The sequence below is a fragment of the Oncorhynchus keta genome, chromosome 13 (assembly GCF_023373465.1).
Source record: "Oncorhynchus keta strain PuntledgeMale-10-30-2019 chromosome 13, Oket_V2, whole genome shotgun sequence".
Classification (NCBI taxonomy): Eukaryota; Metazoa; Chordata; class Actinopteri; order Salmoniformes; family Salmonidae; genus Oncorhynchus; species Oncorhynchus keta.
Genome location: NC_068433.1, coordinates 24,025,197 through 24,041,102, shown reverse-complemented (window position 1 = coordinate 24,041,102; position 15,906 = coordinate 24,025,197). Strand labels below are relative to the sequence as shown.

The 15,906-nt window shown below is 42.6% G+C and overlaps 1 protein-coding gene across 1 annotated transcript; it reads left to right on the top strand.

Annotated features, from left to right (window-relative positions):
- The first annotated feature begins 3,331 nt into the window (after positions 1 to 3,331).
- On the top strand, positions 3,332 to 15,459 carry txn (thioredoxin). The gene is made up of 5 exons (XM_035783734.2): positions 3,332 to 3,495; positions 8,583 to 8,687; positions 13,860 to 13,925; positions 14,830 to 14,895; positions 15,056 to 15,459. Exons 1-5 carry the CDS (start codon positions 3,472 to 3,474, stop codon positions 15,119 to 15,121), a joined length of 327 nt encoding a protein of 108 aa, XP_035639627.1. The 5' UTR covers positions 3,332 to 3,471; the 3' UTR covers positions 15,122 to 15,459.
- The last annotated feature ends 447 nt before the right edge of the window (positions 15,460 to 15,906 follow it).

Below are 15,906 nucleotides of genomic sequence, written 5' to 3'. Positions count from 1 at the left end.
GAAATCTGTGGTGCAAGGCATTTCCGTTGACTCTGGGACCGATACCAGTCTCAAGTTATTGCGGAGAGAAAATCCCTCAAAGTTCACACAGCTCTCCTGTACCTCTCTTAGGCCCTCTGACACAGGAGAGGGCGGTGATAAAAATGTGTCTTGTAGGCCGGGTTTTCTCAAAGTCGTGTTTTTGGCCTTATGTTTCGTTGACATGCAGACATTTGAAAGAAAAGTAATCTTGGGTATTACAGAAAAGGATCACCAAGCTAATATTTGAAAATAAATATGGTTTTGCTGTAAAATTCACAAACTTTAAGAATAATGCGGGAGCAGATGGAAAACACTTCAGTCGCACATTGCGGCAGTTTTCAAACTTTTTCACCCTTGACCCCCATCAAGGAGTGGTTCAAAGCTTGCGACCCCTGGTTCAAAGCTTGCGATCCCCGCGCAAATGTAGCCTGTCATTACAGCCATAAACGGTGATGCATTTTCAAAACGTAAGACACAGAAATAAACCGCGTTTTACACATGCATTTTAAAGTCAGTCATTCATGTTAGCAGTAATTAACAACTAGGGATATCATGTCACATCATTACTTCTCTGGAGTCAAGAGCAAGCAGGATCATATGGCCTACCTGTATGCAGCGGAGGTTGCAGGATTGGATGGAAAGCATGATCTATTGATCTATCTGTAGGCTTTTTCTTCCTCACAAATATTGTAATTAAATCATCAGAATATATCTTCACCCCATATGTATTGTAGGTAGTGCGATGTTACAGCTGTCTTTAGACAGACCCCATGAATTATTCCACATTCCACAGCCTTATTCTAAAATGTATTATATTTTTATTAATCTACACACAATACCCCATAATGACAAAAACACGTTTTTAGATTTTTTTGCAAATGTATAAAGAAAAAATGATATCACAGTTATGTAAGTATTCAGACCCTTTTCTCAGTACTTTGAAGCACCTTTGGCAGCGATTACAGTTTCTCCCATTGTTCTCTGCACATCCTCTCAAGCTCTGTCAAGTTGGACAGGGGAGCGTCGTTGCACCGCTATTTTCAGTTATCTCCAGAGATGTTCGAGTTTTAGAAGTGCTTAGGGTCGTTGTCCTGTTGGAAGGTTAACCTTCGTCCCAGTCTGAGGTCCGGAGCGCCCTGGAGCAGGTTTTCATCAAGGATCTCTCTGCACTTTGCTCCGTTTATCTCTGCCTCGATCCTGACTAGTCTCCCAGTCCCTGCCACTGAAAAACATCCCCAGAGCATGATGCTGCCACCACCATGCTTCACCTTCGGGATGGTGCCAGGTTTCCTCCAGACGTGACGCCTGGCAGTCAGGCCAAAAAGTTCAAAATCTTCATGTGCCTTTTACTGAGAAGTGTCTCCGTCTGGATATTCTACCATAAAGGCCTGATAGGTGGAGTGCTGCAGAGATTGTTGTCCTTCCAGAAGGTTCTCCCATCTCCACAGAGGAACTCTGGAGCTCTGTCAGAATGACCTTCGGGTTCTTGGCACAGTATTTCCAGTGGATGATTCGGAAGGGATTAGTTTTTCCAAACTGCCCCTGAAATCATTTTTTTTCTTCATTCAAACTTGAAAGTCATGAAGGAAGCCTGGAGGCTCTTCTGGGCGAGTCTCAAGTCATCAAATTTGACTCCAAGTTGTGACACCTGTTAATCTTATTTCAGTCTTTGGGAGCTAGCTAGCTATATGTTCGTCTTCATCAGACAGTGGCTTGCGTTTTCAATAGAGGCTGCATTTACATTGTATAAGCAGGCCATTGGCTGCATACATCACGAGGTGTATATACAGGAGTTCTGATTAGTTCCAAGTTTAACATTTCGGCAAATTTGCCTGAGAAGACAGTGTTTAAATATACTTTTTTTTATGAGAAAATGTCCTAGAATTGTAGGTTCCAACAATTTTTTGTCATCATAACAATGTCTTACTCTCAAATACAAAAGAAATCTGCTCCTCCTCCCTCGCTAGATAGATCAACTTCACTATATACGGCATTGGCCCACCAACTACTAGTAGGACAAGGTTGTGTATTTGCAGCCATTTCAGCAGGTTTTCAGAGTCGAGTCGCCTCTTCTTCTACTACTGTACTTGAGTGTCACGGCCCACCTACATTAACTTCCGGTAATACAAAATTGTGAAAAATAAAAATTACCCCGCTGCCAACAATTATCCCTCATAACAACAAAAAACAAACACCACCCCATTCCACTATTTAACCCTATCTAATCCTACTCCTACTCTGGGAGGACAGAACACTACCACACAACACCTCTTGGAAATCTTCTACAGTAAAACCTGTCAATCCCAAGCACTTCTCTGCAGCAGCCACCACAACCAATTTTCTGTGATTGACATTTCATTTCTGCAGTACAGTTAACAACAATGGCTATGAATGCTAAGAAACCCACCTTACTGAAGCACATTATTCCCATCCCTCTCTATTGGTCTCTGCGTACTCACAGGAATCCTCTCAGGGTCCCTCACCCTGTACCCATCTTCCTCTACCACTCTCTTCACTGCTTCAGCATACGACATTTTCTGTACTACTGTTACCCTTCTGTACTACTGTTACCTGCCTTTTCTCTCACCTGACACCTCCGATCTCCAGCCACAATTTACACACACACACAACTTTCTCCACCGATACTTCACGTTCATTCGTCTCATGCCATCCTGCACACTTATCGCCTCTTCCTCTCTGTTTACTTTCACACTTGACAAGCAACTCCTAATGCCGCGTTCACATACTAGTCTGAGGTAGGCAACTCGGAAATGTCGAAAATGCTACATGGTTCAACGCGGTACGTGTATAACTTCCAGTTAGAAAAGTCGGACATTTCCGATTTTCTGCTTCCGATTAGTACATGAACGCTGCATAAATCCAGAGTCTGCGCATGCACTTCCCAGCTCCAACGCTATTGGACGCCTCTGAATCACCGGGTCTCTCAACCAATCCCATGACCGTAGTAAACCAGGAATTTGTCAAGTCACGATGACTTGTAAAATAAACTACTGTACATGTTGCCTAACTACACAACATGCAGTATTCATTAATTTCCCGTGGGCAGATGAGATTAAGTATGTATACTATACTGTTTCAAACCAAGTATGATCACTTTTGATTCATGTTAGGAAATACTATAAACTACCCCATCTACATGACCCAAGTCATTAGCATACTTGATTTGCAGACGACACGTAAAATATGAAAATTACATAAATCATTTCAATAACGATCATTTCCGAGAATGTGTCCTATACATTGCATGTAGCAGATGCTACAATATTTATATGTATCATCCCGATCAAAAAGTTTGTTCATGCTTTGGCCTCGAAGGGCAGGGCTTATGAGCGGCGTTTATAAAAGCCCAGCCCGTCAGGTTTTGTCACACTTCACCCAGGAAACTGCTTGCTTCTACCCGAGTGTGCTGTTACTTTTCGTACTGTCAACATGATTATTGTCATTGACGATAAGGTAAGACCTATTCAGTTTGGTCGTTTTGAAACGTTTAGAGCATTTAGTTTAGTGTCCCCGTCGCCGCGCCTGTCATCAAATGTTGATTCCTAGTTTACCGCTAACTAGCTGTTTGAATGTAATTTGTTATGGGTGTAAAATGGCACGTTGATGCCATTTTACACCCATAACACTAGTTAGCTACCTATGGGCCAAGGAAACGTGTTCATCTCGATAGTTTGCGGGCTAAATATCAACAGGGCTAGATCAAATGTTTTTGTTTGGGCGAAACGACCAAATTCACAGAAATGGGAGCTATAAATCTGTTGAAAGCAAGTCTAAACTTTAGATCCCTTGAATGTGTTCTATACTTCCCGTTAATTTTTCGTATACTTCACTTTGTTTTGTAGCCTACACCAGCTTCAAACGGGTGCAAATATATAATTTTTGGTTATAGAAAATATATTTCACTGCAGATGGTACAATGATTCTCAACATTGTTAGCTTGTTTTGTCACAAACTGAAACTAGGCAAACTAATTTAATAATAGGGGTTAGATCAGCTTTAATATTGCAGATGGTCGTTTCCGTCAATGTAGTTGTCTACCTTTCCAATCACATATTTTTAAATATATGTATTTTCACTTAACCCTACCAGCTTTTCCATAATTGGAGTAAACTAATGGACCACAGCATGTGGGCTTCTACTTCCAGTTTATACACATTTTAGACGCAGTGTATTTTACAATAGTTCTTTTGTTTGTTTTTAGTCCCATCCTTCAGCAGCTCTGCCATCTATCTCTGAAAACCATATTCTTGATTTATATTAGCCAAATATTTTTAACTGTGCTGTTTCACAGAGGTTCTGAACATGCATACATTTTATGGCCACAGTATATTATACATTAGTTATCTTGTAGTTTTTAGTCCCACCCTTCAAGCTTCACTCAATTAGGAAAACTGTTAGAGATTTCTGCATAGTGCATTTTACCTCTTAGATTTAAGATTCCCAAAACAGGGGACCTTACATCCTAAGAGTTCTGGTACCGGTTCTGACCAATGTCTTTGCTTATGAATTGATCTGTGAGCACCATTGATCAAAATGGCTTGTGTTGAGTGATTGCTCTGGTTCCCACAGACAGTTTTTTTTATTTTCTAAGCCTGTGTTATGTAGATGTGAAATCTGAAACCACTTGAAGCTGGGATGTCCCTCCTACCATTTCATTCCCTCTTCTGACTCCCCATCAACTCCTGTCTGAACCCCACATTGCAGGGCAGATTGGTTTCATAGCCGCAGCACATTTTAGAGATCTAATTTATAGCCATTCATCTAAAATAATTCAGTGTTTAAAACAACACTTTCTGTTTGTCATAGACTGACACGATAAATGTGAGATGAAAGGTGTTTCTAATGAGTTCAGGAAGCCAAGATTTGGGAGATGTTCACAGTGATTGGGGCAGACCCTTTACTCAAGAGACCTGTAGAAAATAACCACATTTTATTTAACTATACATACAAATATGCATTTTATAGATGAGGAAGGTGAAATCTTAGTTAGTCATTTCATAATTTGATTATACTAAACTCAGCAAAAAAAGAATGTCCTCACTGTCAACTGTGCTTATTTTTAGCAAACTTAACATGTGTAAACATTTGTATGAACATAAGATTTGAAACTGAATAAGTTCCACAGAAATGGAATATTGTGCCCCTGAACAAAGGGGGGGGGTCAAAATCAAAAGTAAGTCAGTATCTGGTGTCGCCACCAGCTGCTTTTTAAGTACTGCAGTGCATCTCTTCCTCATGGTCTGCACCAGATTTGACAGTTCTTGCTGTGAGATGTCACCCCACTCATCCACCAAGGCACCTGCAAATTCCAAGACATTTCTGGGGGGAATGGCCCTAGCCCTCACCCTCCAACCCAACAGGTCCCAGACGTGCTCAATGGAATTGAGATCCGGGTTCTTCTCTTTCCATGGCAGAACACTGACATTCCTGTCTTGCAGGAAATCACGTACTGAACGAGCAGTATGGCATTGTCATGCCAGAGGTTCATGTTAGGATGAGCCCTCAGGAAGAGTACCACATGAGGGAGGAGGATATCTTCCCTGTAATGCACAGTGTTTCGATTACCTGCAATGACGACAAGCTCGCTCTTATGACGCTGTGACACACCGACCCAGACCATGACGGACCCTCCACCTCCAAATTGATCCTGCTCCGGAGTACAAGCCTCGGTGTAATGCTCATTCCTTTGACAATAAACACAAATCCGACCATCACTGGTGAGACAAAACTGTGACTCTTCAGTGAAGAGCACTTTTTGCCAGACCTGTCTGGTCCAGCGACGGTGGGTTTGTGCCCATAGGCGACGTTGTTGCCGGTGATGTCTGGTGAGGACCTGCCTTACGACAGGCCTACAAGCCCTCAGTCCGGCCTCTCTCAGCCTATTGCGGACAGTCTAAGCACTGATGGAGGGATTGTGCAACTCGGGCAGTTGTTGCCATCCTGTACCTATCCCGTAGTGTAATGTTCAGATGTAGCAATCCTGTGCAGGTGTTACACGTGGTCTGCCACTGTGAGGATGATCAGCTGTCCGTCCTGTCTCCCTGTACCACTGTCTGCAGTCCTCATGCCTCCTTGCAGCATGCCTAAGGCATGTTCACGCAGATGAGTAGGGAGCCTGGGCGTCTTTGGTGTTTTTCAGAGTCAGTAGAATGGCCTCTTTAGTGTCCTAAGTTTTCATAACTGTGACCTTAATTGCCTACCGTCTAAGTTGTTAGTGTTGTAATGACCATTCCACAGGTGCATGTTGATTAATTGTTTATGGTTCATTGAACAAGCATGGGGAAACAGTTTAAACCCTTTACAATGAAGATCTGAAGTTATTTGGATTTTTACGAATTATCTTTGAAAGGCCGGGTCCTGAAAGGGATGTTTTTATATTTATAAAGCATGTCATTTCAAGCCTTATTTGTACAATTTTGTTCGCTAGGAAAGTCATATCAAATTTAATTTTTTGATCATATTTGTACTGTGTACTTGAGCATGTGTCCTCAATTGACTACACCTCAGGAATTTATAAAATGTATAACCAGAAAAGTGAGATGTTTAACCTTTTTGAGTATGCAGCATTACAAGTTTAAAATTGTTCCTCATGATAAATCATTTACTTTTGGGGATTATGTAGATTAACCGGTTTAAATGTAATAGCCACGCTTGCTTCACACATGTTGGTGCAAGCAGGCTAGGTATCAACAGCCAATCCAGTAGAGTCTGAACTAAAGTCTGCTTTGATTGGTCAATAGTAACACTGTCGCAGAGTATTTGCATAAAGTTCAGCTTTCCCCAACTTTGGTCATGCCCTATTCATGTCCCTCGCCAATGCTGTCATTGCCCAATGGTTTCTGCCCACTTTGATTTCTTCAATGAAATTGAATGAGCTTCTGTTTCATAACCCCAATGTGCTATGTGGATATCTTGTATAATGTAGAAGGTGTAAAAAAAAAACTCTGAAGCGAGTGGGGACATGCTAGGTTTCAGGAGCCTGCGGGTTAGATATGATTCCATGAGTGGCAACAAACAGCTACTATTCAACTCCTAGTTTATCCAGTGACATCACATTTAGGATAGCTGGTTGGCTAGCGAGTGTTCTGTCTCTCACTGGCCATGCAAGTATGATCATGGCTATAGTAGAAGGGACCATGCAGTAGCCAACTAGCTAGCTAATCGTGGATGCCAAGCGACCCAGCTCATGGGCACACATGCTATGTTAGACATGATATCACCATGGACAACAATAACTGGCGATAACTAGTTCATTTTCAGACCTATTCAGATTATTTTATCCACTGACCACAACATTTTGCATACCCTACGTACTGGTCTTAATGAGATGGGGGGAGAGAAACTGTCAATTTTCTCTTCTGCACTGTTAAACCAATCCAGTAAATGTGGAAGAGTAGTTGAGATGACGTGTCGCTTTGTTAATGCCGAAAGTGGAAGCTACGTCACAGGCTCTAAATTTTCCCTGATAACCAGAACGTCTGGGTGTTGGGGACTGAGCAGAAGCTAGCCCTTGATCATGAATCTCAGTTCATTACATTACACAAATCATTGGACTAAGATGTATTTTGTTAAGTCTGAACATCAACATGCGTTGCTTGCGGTACAATGTTGGAAGCATAAGGACCTTTTCATATCAGCGAGCAATAATTTTCAAAAAACATTACATTGATGCACACCTTTTCTTTATAGGGTTTCTGGAATACAGAGGGACCATCTGTGTTAATTAGCTATCTAGCATGCTCTGAACATCTGTATGTCACGGAAGAAGGCTGACAGAAATGTGTCACTGAAATACTCTCGCCTGAAAATGTAATGAAGACGGTAAAAACCGTGTTTGTTTTTTTTGCATTAATGACATCATTTTGATGTGCTAGGAAAATAAATCCCTTTCACGTTTCTAGAACCGTATCGCAATTTAGAATCAAATCACACTTAGATGGAGTTTTTGGCTTGCCAAAGCCAGTCTACCTCTGAATATATTCAATTAGGTCCTTGGACCTAAAGGAGTAACGGTTAGCTCCTTGAGTAGAGGCTAGTCTTTGACTTCATTGTTGAGAAGATGGCATCTCACCCAGGCCGTATGGATGGTGGTGGTAAAATAAGCCAGCAATCAAGGCTCCTGGTCCAGCCTCAAATGAGTTGACATGAATTAGTGTGGGCTTTTAGTAGATAAGACTCCCTTTGGAGAGGACTTGTGATCTGCTCAATCGAGCCTGAGGAGCATCGATGGTCAATTGCAAGTGTATGATAACAGAGAGCATAAGCAGTCGATTACTGATGTCTGTTGTGATCTTGACATGGAATGAATGAATCCTCTGAAGTCATTGACTAAATCATGTTCTTGTGTGGTCTTATAAGATGCAGACATTTGCTTCGTCTACAGAGATGTGTGCTTTTTACTTTAATTGACTGTTGGATTAAGATGTTTCTTATTGTCCTGGCACTAAGCAAGGTCCTACTATCATGTTCCTGTCAACTAATAAAGTATTCTATATTCTCCATTGTCCAATAACCTATTTGTATACTCTATTGTTCTGTAGGAGGCCTTTCTCAGTGCCCTGACAGAAGCAGGAGACAAGCTGGTGGTAGTGGACTTCACAGCCACCTGGTGCGGCCCTTGCAAGAACATTGCTCCCTTCTTCAAAGTGAGTGGTCTACCAGCTTAGAGATGTCTTCCCCTGAAATGGCGACCTACTCCCTAGTACACTACTTTTGAAAAGGGTCCACTATATAGGGTACCATTTCAGATGCAGAATATACACTAGATGTACAGAAGTATGTGGACACCCCTTCAAATTAGTGGATTTGGCCATTTCAGCCACACCTGTTGCCGACAGGTGTTTGGAATCAAGCACACATCCATGCAATCTCCATAGACAAACATCGGCAGTAGAATGGCCCGTACTGAATAGCTCACTGACTTTCAATGTCAATGTGGCACCGTCACTGTCCAAGTCAGTCAAATTTCTGCCCTGCTAGAGCTGCCCCGGTCAACTGTGCGGTTATTGTGAAGTGGAACATTCTAGGCGCAACAATGGTAGGCCTCACAAGCTCACAGAAAGGGACCCCTGAATGCTTTAGAGCGTACCAGTCGTTTGTCCTTGGTTGCAACACTCCCTACTGAGTTCCAAACTTCTTCTGGAAAAACGCAACCTCTGCACAGTAACATTTTGGGAGCTTCGTGAAATGGGTTTCCATGGCCTGAGCAGCTGTACACAAGCTTAAGATCACCATGCGCAATACCAAGTAATGGTTTGGGGCTCTCATGGTTTGTGCCAGGCCCCTTAGTTCCAGTGAAGGGACATTTTCACGCTAGATCATACAATGACATTCTGGATGATTCTGTGCCTACAACAACTTTGTGGCAAGTTTGGGAAGGCTGTTTTTTGTTTCAGCATGACAATGCCCCCATGCACAAGTGAGGTCCATATAGAAATGGTTTGTTGATCGGTGTGGAAGACTTTGACTGGCCTGCACAGAGCCCTGACCTCAACCCCATTGAACACATTTGGGATGATTTGGAATGCCAACTGCAAGCCAGGCCTAATCGCCCAACCTCACTAATGCTCTTGTGGCTGAATGGCAGCAAGTCCCCACAACAATGTTCTAACATCTAGTGGAAAACCTTCCCAGAAGAGTATAGGCTATTATAGCAGCAAAGGGGTGGACCAACTCTATATGAATGTTCATGATTTTGGAATGAGGTGTTTGACGAGCAGGTGTCCACATATTCTTGGTCATGTAGTGTATGTCTATGGGTCCATGATGTGTCCCTGGGGTCAGTCAACCTCAAAAAGCTCAAAATATTTTTATTAGCATTCCTACAACATTATTTTGTTGAAATATTATTTTATCTCAGAAATTAATGTAATTGCTTGCACCCAAATTGGCATTTTTTTTTTTTAATTATAGGATTCATATAATATTCAATAAATGTATACCTAAGATCTGATTTGGCCCAAACTTTTTTCTATTAATGAGTTAGACATGAGGAATCCAAATAAATGGTAAAAAGCCACCTAAGGACCCCCCTCCCCATGCCATTATTTGAATCTTAAACATTAAAATGGCCAATTTGGGTGTAATCAATTAACTAAACTTATCACATCAAATTATATTTCACATTTTATTTGTCACGTGTCGAATACAAGCAGTGTAGACCTTACAGTGAAATACTTACTTATATGCCCTTTAACACTTTTTCTTAACTGCATTGTAGGTTAATTAAAGAGCAGCAGTAAAATGACATTAGCCAGGCTATATACAGGGGGTACCAGTACAGGTCAGTTGAGGTAATATGTAGATAGTTATTAAAGTGACTACGCATGGATAATAAATAGTATGGGCCTCCCGATTGGCGCAGTGGTCTAAGGCCACTAGAGATTCTGGGCTCGAGTCCAGGCTCTGTCACAGCCGGCCGTGACCGGGAGACCCATGGGGCGGCGCAACATTGGCCCAGCGTTGTCCGTGTTAAGGGAGTGTTTTGGCCAGGAGGGATGTCAATGTCCCATCGCGCACTAGCCACACCTATGGCGGGCCGGGCACAGTGTGCACTGATATGGTCACCAGGTGTACGGGGTTTCTTCCAACACATTGGTGCGGCTGGCTTCCCTGGTTAAGTGGGCGTTGTCAAGAAGCAGTGCAGCTTGATTGGGTTGTGTTTCGGAGGACGCATGACTCTCGACCTTGGACTCCCGAGTCCGTAAGGGACAAGTCTAACGACCAATTGGCTACCATGAAATTGGGGTGGAAAAAGGGAGTAGACAATAAAGGGTAGCAGCAGTGTAAAAGAGGGGGGGACAATGCAAATAGTCTGGGTAGCTGTTTGATTAGCTGTTCAGGAGTCTTATGGCATGGGGGTAGAATATATATGCCAAATATTTTCAGTCTCCTGAGGGGAAATAGTCTTTGTCATACCCTCTTCACAACTGTCTTGAGGTGTTTGAACCACGATAGTTTGCTGGTGATGTGGACACCAAGGAACTTGACGCTCACAACCTGCTCTACTACAACCCTGTCGATGAGAATGGGGGCGTGCTCGGTACTCCTTTTCCTATAGTCCACAGTCATTACCTTTTGTCTTGATCACATTGACGGAGAGGCTGTTATCCTGGCACCACTCGGCCAGGTCTCTAAGGCTGTCTCGTTGTTGTCGGTGATCAGGCGTACCACTGTTGTGTCATATGCAAACTTAATGATGGTTTTGGAGTCGTGCCTGCCCGCGCAGTCGTGAGTGAACAGGGAGTACAGGAGGGAACTAACCACGCACCCCTGAGGGGCCCCGTGTTGAGGATCAGCATGGCGGATGTGTTGTTGCCTACCCATACCACCTGGGGGTGCCCCGTCAGGAAGTCCAGGATCCAGTTGCAGAGGGATGTGTTTAATCCCAGGGTCCTTAGCTTAGTGATGAGCTTTGAGGGCACTATGGTGTTGACTGCTGAGCTGTAGTCAATTAGTAGAATTCTCACATAGGTGTTCCTTTTGTCCAGGTGTGAAAGGGCAGTGGGGAGTGCGATTGAGATTGCATCTGTTGGGACGGTATGCAAATTGGGAGTGGGTCTAGTATTTTAGGGATAATGGTTTTGAGCCTTGACCAGCCTTTCAAAACACCTCATGGCTACAGATGGGAGTGCTACTAGTTGGTAGTCATTTAGGCAGGTTACATTTAGTGTTCTTGGGCACAGGGACTATGGTGGTCTGCTTGAAACGTGTTGGTATTACAGACTCTGTCAGGGACAGGTTGAAAAATATCAGTGAAGACACTTGCCAGTTGCATGCTTCAGTGTTGCTTGCTTCGAAGCAAGCATAGAAGTGATTTAGCTTGTCATGTAGGCTCATTGGACAACTTGCAGCTATGCTTCTTTTTTGTAGTTTGCAAGCCCCGCCACATCCGATGAGCATCGGAGATGGTGTAGTATAATTAAATCTTTGTCCTGTATTGACGCTTTGCCTGTTTGATGGTTCATTGGAGGGCATTGCGGGATTTCTTAAGCTTCCGGGTTAGTCCCGCTCCTTGAAAGCGGCAGCTCTACACTTCAGGTCAGTGAGGATATGCCTGTAATCCATGGCTTCTGGTTGGTATGTACACATGGTCACTGTGGGGACGGCGTCATCGATGCACTTATTGATGAAGCCAGTGACTGATGTGGTGTACTCCTCAATGCCATTTGAAGAATAACGGAACCTATTCCAGTATGTGCTAGCAAAACAATCCTGGAGCTTAGCATCTGCGTCATCCGACCACTTCTTTATTGACCGAGTCACTGGTGCCTCTTGCTTTCGTTTTTGCTTGTAAGCAGGAATTAGGAGGATTGAATTATGGTCAGATTTGCCAAATGAAGGGTGAGGGAATGCTTTGTACGTATCTGTGTGGAGTAAAGGTGGTCTAGAGTCATTTTGTTTCTCTGGTTGCACATTTTAACATGCTGGTAGACATTTATAAAAAAGGATTTAAGTTTCTCTGCATTAAAGTCCCTGGCCACTAGGAGCTCCGCCTCTGGATGAGCATTTTCCTGTTTGCTTATGGCCGTATACAGCTGTATGAGTGCGGTCTTTGTGCCAGCATCTGTTTGTGTTGGTAACTGGACAGTTACGAAGAATATAGATACCGTCTAGGTAGATGGTGTGGTCTACAGCTTATCATGAGATACTCTACCTCAGATGAGCAAAACCTTGAGACTTCCTTAGATCTCATGCACCAGCTGTTTACAAATATACATAGACCGCCACCTCTTGTCTGCCTAGAGGCTGCTGTTCTATGCTGCCGATAGTGTATAACCCGCCAGCTGTATGTTATTCATGTCGTCATTCGGCCACGACTCGATGACACATAAGAATATTACAGTTTTTAATGTCTTGTTGGTAGGATATTTGTGTTTGTATTTTGTGAGTAAGCGCTGTCATATCTAGAACCTCTTTTGGTCGTAGGAGACGGTGGCAGAAACATTATGTACAAAATAAGTAACAAATAACGCAACAAAATACACAATGGCACAATTTGGTTCCAAAATGTTGTAGGAACACTAATCTTATCTGTTTCTAACTACAGAAATTATTTCCGGAAAATCGGCGATGGTGGGTGTCATGACTTGCAGAAATGACTAGTTGTAGCTGTCTGACGTTCTCCAGTGAGGGGCCTCATGCCAAGTGGGAGTTGTCTGAAGCGGTTGGACTGAGCCAGAGATGTAATGAGAGAACCCTGGCTTGCATCCCAAGTGCCACCCTATTCCCTACATGGTCAAAAGTAGTGCACTATGGGCTCTGGTCAAAGTAGTGCCCTATATAGGGAATGGGGTGGCATTTGGAACACTGACCTGGTCTCTGACTGAGTCGTGTGTTGTCTTGGTGACCATCGGGAGAGCCTCCTCCAGGACTCGGCGCTTTGCGCTTATCATGTGAAAGACCCATAATATGGTCTCTAACCAGAATGCTAATGAGCGATGGTGAATCAAAATGCCCAATGAAGATGTTGTTCAGTAAGGCGTCGCAAAATATTTTGAAATGAAACAAACAAATTAGTTTTCTATTGGACAACTCCAGTAGTTTCAGTCCATTTGAACACGTGCAACCCATGTTACACTGACTCAAAAGATGCATTGTCACCTCTGAAACTTATATTACATGGCACTAGTGGTGGTGTAAATCAAGTCCGCCACAAAACGATGGTGTGCGTCCTCTATCAATTGTATGTTATGACTACGAACACGAGCTGTTATGCCCAAGTCAACTGGTTGAGACAGTACAGTATTAGGCTTGTTTTTCCATGGTTGTTTTGCTGACCCATGACCTTTTAACCTCTGCTCTTTACTTCTGTACAGGGGCTGTCGGAAAAACCAGAGAACAGTAACGTGGTTTTCCTCAAGGTGGACGTTGACGATGCAGCGGTGAGTCACACGGCAGTGTCATCTGAATCCAGATTAGGGATATGGACGCTTAAATGTAACTGGGAGCTTTTCAAAGATTTAAGAAGATAGTTAAGTTATTAGGAAGGACGTCTACCATGGATCGCTAAAATAATAAGGATCACTTTTTTTTCTTTTTTCTCTCTGCCATTTTAATATTGTGGGGACACCTATACATTTGTCAGCCAAGCACGAGTTATCAGTGTAGCCTATTATCGTCTAGACATGACGTTTTTTTAGATATGTTCACGCCTACAATAAAAACCTCCAGGTTTCCGTCAATAAAATTCAGAATTACAGTTTGGGGTGGGGACTAATCCTGTGTGAATTGTCTTCTGGAATAACGCACATAACCAATGTCTCTAATACCTGTCCGAATAGGGCTATAACATGGCAAAGACTAGGCTCAGTGTAGAGTGCGCTTCAGAAATATCCAAGATTTTGAGTCTACCAAGATTTTGTAAAGCAGGGTCATTAGTAGCTGTCTAACTAGTGGTGCATGACTCTAACTCATACTCCACTAGTTGGACAGCTCTACTAATGACCCTGCTTTCCTGTCTCAGTTTTCAAGTGAAAGGTTCTTTGTTTTGCAGTAAACTGTGGTTGCTGTGGTTACAAGGAGTCGCTTTGTGTAATGGTGGGGTTTTCCCAGACCTACTCGTTTGCTTGATTACAGAAGGCTTGAGGCATTCTGCACAGTCAGTTAAGCTGGACAGGGTTGTCCTAACTAAGACCTTCCTTACTGGGTGTTGCTCAACCACATGGATATTTTTTATAGACTGACTATTTTTGGACCACTACCTTATAGCTCCTTATCCCCATGGATAAAGGGTTGAAAAACACAAGGGTCTGTTTAAATCACCATTCACTCTCTCTGTTACTGTAGGATGTGGCCCAACACTGTGGTATCAATTGCATGCCAACGTTCCATTTCTACAAGAATGGGGCAAAGGTGGGTCTTCAATCTTTATGCTTTTTTTGTATGACTAAGACTGTTAGATTTAGTACAGGCCTAGTATTATATTGTTTATACTACTATACTATCCCATTTTTTTGAACCGTTCCTACAGTACATTGAAAGTGATTGTAAGTTCTCCTGGTGTCGTTCCCAGGTGGATGATTTTTCTGGGGCCAACCAAGCCACGCTGGAGGAGAAGATCAAGGCCCTGAGGTCATGAGGCTGATGCTGCCACACACACTGACGCTGTAGAAAAACAACTACCAACCATGTCTATAAAACATATTCCAACTCCCTCTCAACTGAAAGATTCCACCATATGTACAATCTAACATTCAGTAAAAAAAGTACATCTTAATTATATTTTCTCTTCTAAATGTTCAGACCAAATCATACCTCTAAATCTTCCAGTGTGAGTATTGTTATTATTCATCTCAGGAGTTTCTCTTTAAAAGGACCATATTATAAACCTGTTTTTTAAATCATAGCGCTATGTTGTATTGTTTATATTCTGTTGTGTGGGTGCATTCAATAAATGAAGATTCATTCTGAAATTTAGTTTGTGTTCCCATGCTTTTTATGGATGAGTTTAACGGACAAGATGGGACACATACTGTAAGTTTTGCACTATGCATGCGGGTGTAGTCAATATTTGTATATTTAACCTTCTAGATTAGAATTGAGTGCATGTGTGACATCTGGATGGTTTGTTTATATCCTAATGTTTATCTAGAATTATTAGGCGGCAGGTAGCTTAGTGGTTAGTGCATTTGGCCGGTACACAAAACATTGCTAGTTCAAATCCCCGGGGTGAAAAATCTGCTCTGCCCTTGAGCTAGGCACTTAACCCTAATTGCTCCAGGGTCACGGTCAGTAATGAATCCCTTACCGTTGGTGTCTGGGGGAGTGAGATATGCAACAACAAATCTCTTTCATGCCACACTTATACAGTTTACATTCCCTTGTACATGTTTGACAAAGGACAAACATAAGCATCCCCAATTT